The following is a 6,000-nucleotide window of genomic DNA, read 5'->3' as shown; positions in this document are numbered from 1 at the left end:
ACCCCCACCCCCCAGCTGTGCGAGCCTCCTCAGGACCCGCAGGTGCTGGGGCCCTGGGCACCACGAGAGCCATACTCACCAGTGCTGGGTAGGAGGGGTAGCCGCTGCACTTGGCCCACACCACCTTCAGGGGCTCCAGCACTGAGGCGGCAGCATCGGTGGAGATCCACATGCTGTTCTGGCCAACTTCTGTGGAGAGAGGCACGGCGTCAGCAGGACAGAGGGGGCGTGCCCTGCCCCCCCACAAAAGGTACACAGCAACAGGGTGGGGTCTCCGGAGCACAGCCCAGTTCCCAGGCCTTTCTCACCCACCCCCGGCAGCACCACTGCCTCTCTTGTGGAGTCCAGGCCCCTGCATCCCCCCGCGTCCCTGCAGCCCACCTGGGGACCCACCAGCCTCCCACGGACCCAGAGAATCTTCTGCCCACCGGGCTGGAAGGCTCTGACTCCAGGTGCCCAGCATAGTCCCTTCTGAGACCTCCTTGCCCCAAGGACGGGGCTCCCAGCGTGCTCCTGCCTCATTTATGCAGCTGACACCCCAAATCCGAAACCAAAGTCCTGGCTCCCCGTCCGCCAGACCAGCTCCCTGCTGTCCCTCCCACCAGGGGGAGTCTCCGTCCTGATGCCCCCTCACAGCATGGCTGCCTTCCACAGTGAGGGCCGTGCCAACCCCAAACCCCAGGGCCTCCCCCTCTCCCAGGAGCCTGAAGTTGGGGGCACCCCCTCTGCAGTCAGTCCCCTGTGCAGCCACAAATGACCACTGAACCTCAACAACCCCAGACAGCCTTGACAGTGCCCGGCAGCCAGGAGCCACACAGAGCTGGACGTTCCACAGGGAAACGAAGGCAGGATGGAGGAGGCGCCACCTCCACAGGCACCCCAGCAGGGCTGCAGCCCAGAGCCCCTCGGTGTATGATGAACCCCTCCCCAGGAGGCTGGCCAGGGTGGGGCTCCACACAGGGCACTGTGCTCCCTGAGCCAGAGTCCAGTCCCCAGCAGTCGAGCCCTAAGACGCTAACCGGGAGGTGTGGAGAGCCATGGCGGACGCAGGTCCAGGCGACTCACCGGCTGCGATCCTGGCCGCCTTGGCGTAGTTCCCGTTCTCGATGCAGGAGATCAGCTCACTGCGGTCCTCCAGCGTGTGCCTTCGCACAAGAGCCGGTTTGCCCCGCCCACATTTGGGCACACTAAAGCTTCGGGAGGAAGAGCAGAGGGAGTCAGGTGTCCCACCCCTGGCTTCAGCCTCTCTCAGGTTTCGTCCCGTGGGCTGCCCGCCACCAAGCTGGCCACGCGTCCTGCCTGACACCCCTGCAGCCAGGCAGGCCTGTGGGTGCACAGGTCTGGAGGGAGTGAGCCTGTGGCAGGGGGTACTCAGGAGGCCAATGAGACAGGCAGGGCTGTGCTCACTGCCAGATTCTGGGAGGAAAAGATCAAGTATCAACTTAATTGCAGTTTCTAAAATTGCGTTCCTATTTCACGTAGTGTTTTTCCTACTTCTGCTTGAATTCTATAAAGCAGATTAATATGCAGCACGCGAAACCACCCACAAGAGCAGAGCACACATGAATCCCGGGCCAGAATTTTTCAGAGGGCACTAAGATGGGAGCTGGAACGTCCTGGTCTCCAGGACAGCCAGGCAGGGCGGGTGGCTCGGGAGATGCGTGGCAGGAAGTGTGGGGCCGCGGTGCCCACCTCGAGTCGCAGAGCGGGCTGTTGCTGGAGGAGATGCTGGACTCGGAGGCGCAGCGTCGTCGGGGTGTGGCTTTCCTTCCCAGGCCGCCGCCTGGCTCCTGCTCGCTCCTCGTACCCCCAAAGCCGTTGGTGAGACCTGGAACACAGGCAGGCCAGCCCTGAGCTCAGCACAACCAGGGCGTGCCCAAGCAAGACTCAACTAGGTTCCACTTGGAACACATCTTACAAGGAACGTTTCACACACAGGTAAGACAGCATCCTCCTTTTCACTCCCAGAGTACAGTCCTTACAGTAAGCAGACACCAAAGTTACTCGTTAAATGAAATCAATGTAACAAATTGCAGTCAGCTCTGACCACAGTAGTTTGCTGAGCACCGTGAAGATGCTCCTCTTGACAAGCCCAGGTCTTTAAACAGGCTCTGTGAAGGCAAAGAAAGGATGCCGTGAGCCTGCCACAGGAGCAGATGTGCAACCTGTGAGTGCAAACACGGGGGTGGCCTGTCCACGTGGGCACACGCCGCATCGGGACGGACCCTTCACCAGGCTGAAGGGGTCACCAAAGACACAAAATCGTGTTCACAGGAGCAGAGTTCCAGGGAACAGGAAATTAGGTTTTAAAGAGAAAAAACCTTGGTTCAAAAGACAAGTGTTAACATGAAGTCAAAAATGCTGACGAAACACTTTAAAAGAGAGAATCCTGGGCCATCGCCGTGTCTGAGTGTATCTGGCCTCACTCACTATGAAGCTGCGATCACTGGCATTCAAGTATTATACACAGCTACACAAAACACAGTCTACAATTCCATCATCTCAACATTTGAAAAATAAGGCAAATCTCAGTATTTTCCCCCTAAAAAGGCCTGACTTTATGTCAGTCAACAGGAAACAACATATGTGCCCAAGGTCCCCCCACGAGGTCCCCCACGGGAGTCACAACAGGGGGACGATGTTCCCGCCAGGGCAGCCTCTGGGTGTGAGAGCTGAAGTGGTGTGTGAAATTTTTTTTGAGACGGAGTCTCGCTGTGTCGCCCAGGCTGGAGTGCGGTGGCGGCGCGATCTCAGCTCACTGCAAGCTCCGCCTCCTGAGTTCACGCCATTCTCCTGCCTCAGGCTCCCTAGAGGCTGGGACTACAGGCGCCTGACACCATGCCCGGCTAGTTTTTTGTATTTTTAGTAGAGATGGGGTTTCACCGTGTTAGCCAGGATGGCCTCCATCTTCCGACCTCGTGATCCGCCTGTCTCAGCCTCCCAAAGTGCTGGGAGTACAGGCGTGAGCCACCGCGCCCAGCTGTGTGAATTTTTTTATCCAAAAAGAACCCCATTTTCTTGCCTACCTCATCCTTAAAAATTTTTAAATCTATTTCCAAAGGAAATTGTGTAAATTTGTAAATAAAGCATTAATGTAGAATTTTTTTTGGAAACGATGTCTTGCTCTGTCACCCAGGATGGAGTGCAATGGACTCCACAGCTCACTGCAACCTCGACCTCCTGGGCTCAAGTGATCCTCCTGCCTCAGCCTCCCGAGTGGCTGGGAGACATGTTTCGAAGGGAATGGCTGGACTGTGGGGTTTTCCACCTGCTTCGAACGCTTCCCGTCTGTTCTCAATGAGCACGACTGACTGAAACAGAGGGGCTAAATCAACCTCGGTGAACAGCTGAGAAGGAAATGCACAGACTAGGCAGGCGCCGTGCTGCCCTCCACAGACTCAAGTCAGACACTCGCTCTGTGTCTGCTGGACTGGAATGTACCGTGAGCTCCAAACGAAGCTCTGTGTTTCTCATTTTAACCTCGGTCATTTTAAGGCAGGAAATACAGCCAGGTGGGGGTGTCATACTCATTTTTGGCAAGGGAACAAATAAACGCAAGAATCTACAGTAGAAGGCCTTGAGCCACATGCTGAGCTGCCCCAGGGCTCCACATCCTCCCCACACTCATCACAGAGCGGCTCAGACCCTGCACACTCAGGCCCTGAAGGTGTCTCAAGAGGGAGTTAAAAGTCCTGTCCTGGCCCCTGAGGACCCCTCAGGAGCAAGGACTCCATCCCTACTCCCACCTGAGTGGGTGAAGGCAGGGGAAGCCCACCCAGCTTGCATCAGCAGTGGATGGACGGAGCCCAGCACCCCTGCCAGCGTTCAGCCCACAGGCCCAGGGACGGGTCTGCCAACGCGTGTGAGCCATCTACAGACAGCAGCCACCAGCCTGGCGACCCACACCCCACAGCCAGGCCCCCAGCGCACTTCAGACCCCAGGTACGGGGTGAGCAGACGCGGCCCAGGGCCTGGGTGGGGAGGCTTTGAGTAGTTACTGCTCCACCGAGCAATGGCCACCTGGGGGGAGACGAGGACCAGTGCAGCCTTCACAAGACTGCCCAGTGACGCCAGCCTGAGGGCCCCAGCACCAGAGCACCCGCAGCTGTGCCGGCACCTGCAGCCCCAACACAGCCAGGCCATGCACAGGCCACTCACTAGCCATGACGGCCCCAGCTCCATGAGCACCACCGCATGGAGTGGGGCCAGGCAGGGGATTAAAACACAAGGCAAGTCCTTAATTCTCAGAAAGAGGAAAATGATAAAATGCCCCTCTTAATTTTCTTAAGCATTCAGTGAGTGCACATATGACGCAAGTACACACAGGTTCCGCGTGTCACCCGTGAAAATGTGACAGCGCCCAGGAAGACGTGGGCAGCACGGACAAACCCAGACCAACCAAGACACCACCCAGAGAGAGGCCTGGTGGGGGCGCGATGGCCGCAGGGCCTGACAGGCAGTTCGGGGGCTACAGCAGTGCAGGGTCACCCCAGAGGCCAGACCAGGCCACAGACACGGCCCGGGAGGCTCTGCGGCCACTGCCTGGAGTCCCCAGAACCTCAGGGGAGCTTCGAGGTGGCCTGTGCTGCCCAGACCCTCCCAGCCTCCACCTGGGCCACCAGAAAATAATCTAAGACAGCTATGGTTCTGAGATCTCTCCATCTCAGCCCTGCCAACTCCCGCCCTGTGAGGCTCTTCTGGCCAGCTGGGACATGTCCATCATGACGCGCACCCTCGGCACCCCTGCAAGGACCTCAGCCCAGAACATTCTGAAGCCCAGGCCAGCCTTGAGGTGGGAGCCAACGTGGGGAACCCAGGGCCTGAGGTCTGCAGAGATGGGTGCCTGGTCCATGAGGCATTTGCAAACTGCAAGCACTGACATCGGGCCCAAGTCTCTAAATTGTGTATACAGCAGGGGGCAACTTTCAGCAACTTTTTCAGCACGAGATGTTTTTTTAATGCTGAAAGTAAAGCTGGTGATTATGCAAACTACATTAAAAGAGGCGGCGGCTGCCAGGGAAGGGCCACTGTCCCCTCAACACAGGAGCTGCACAAACTCCCACAGCGGCCAGGGTCTGCCCGCCCTCAAGGGGCCTTCCCAGTGACTTCCTAGGAGGCCAAAGACTGAACACAGAAACGTCCCTCTCTGCTCCCAAAGGAGATGGCACAAAGGAGATGGCGCAAAGGTGTCCCACAGCCCAGTCAAGCGTGGTCCCTGGAAGCCTGCCTGTCACCAGGTATATCCACAGCACACCTGTAACTGCCCTGGGAGGTCCCCAAAGGGTCTTCTGAGAGACTGCAGGCCACGGCAGCTGGGACACCGCCCCTACCCACAGGGAAGAGACGCCCCGGGGCCCACCTGGGGAGGCGGAGGCCTGCAGGTCTGACTGATGGGCCATAGTCTCCTCTAGCCTCAGGTTCCCAGCCCCTAACCCATATGGACACCACAAATCCTCCAGGCCACAGGTACAAGAACACCAGGCCCTGATCGGTGGCTGCCGAGACGCCTGAGGGCAGGGAGCCATGGGAACACATCCCCACAGCCCAGGATACAAGCCCGCCCCTGCCCACCCCTGCCACCAGCACCCAAGCTGTCGCCTCGGCTTCTCTGGCTCATAGGAAGCTTGGCTGTATGAAGCAGGTGGGCTGAGCCTGCACCCCGAAGACCTGAGCCCTGAGGGCCCCACGCAGTGGCAAAGGCTCCAGCATCCATGCTGCCCCAGAGGTGAGAGAGCCCATTATCTTCTGTTTTCAGTTTCACTTTTACCGTCGTTAAAAGGAGAGCATTTTTGGTGCATTTTTCAACCTCTCAATAAAAACACACACAGAAGAGGAGTCCAACAGCACTCTGCTCTTGCTGGGACCCGCTCCGTGATAACACAGCCGGGACGGTCAGAGACAGACCCAAAGCCCAGGCCAGACGCCTGCACAAGACTTGCTGGGACCTGCTCCACGACAGTGCAGCTGGGGACAGTCAGTGATAGACCCAAGGCCCATCTC

At 58.2% G+C, this 6,000-nt stretch overlaps 1 protein-coding gene across 1 annotated transcript in view; it reads right to left on the bottom strand.

The window, feature by feature from the left end:
• BRD1 (bromodomain containing 1) overlaps positions 1–6,000 on the bottom strand; it is a 49,542-nt gene that overhangs the window by 2,921 nt on the left and 40,621 nt on the right. The window contains exons 9-11 of the mRNA XM_011985593.1: positions 1,693–1,828; positions 1,066–1,193; positions 80–189 (exon numbers count right to left, since the gene is read on the bottom strand). Coding sequence (XP_011840983.1) covers positions 80–189; positions 1,066–1,193; positions 1,693–1,828 — 374 coding nt within the window. The remainder of the gene's footprint in view (positions 1–79; positions 190–1,065; positions 1,194–1,692; positions 1,829–6,000) is intronic.

The sequence above is a fragment of the Mandrillus leucophaeus genome, unplaced genomic scaffold, assembly GCF_000951045.1.
Source record: "Mandrillus leucophaeus isolate KB7577 unplaced genomic scaffold, Mleu.le_1.0 Scaffold288, whole genome shotgun sequence".
Lineage (NCBI taxonomy): Eukaryota > Metazoa > Chordata > Mammalia > Primates > Cercopithecidae > Mandrillus > Mandrillus leucophaeus.
Note: the sequence above shows the minus strand (reverse complement) of the source record. Positions and strands in the feature narration are given on the sequence as shown.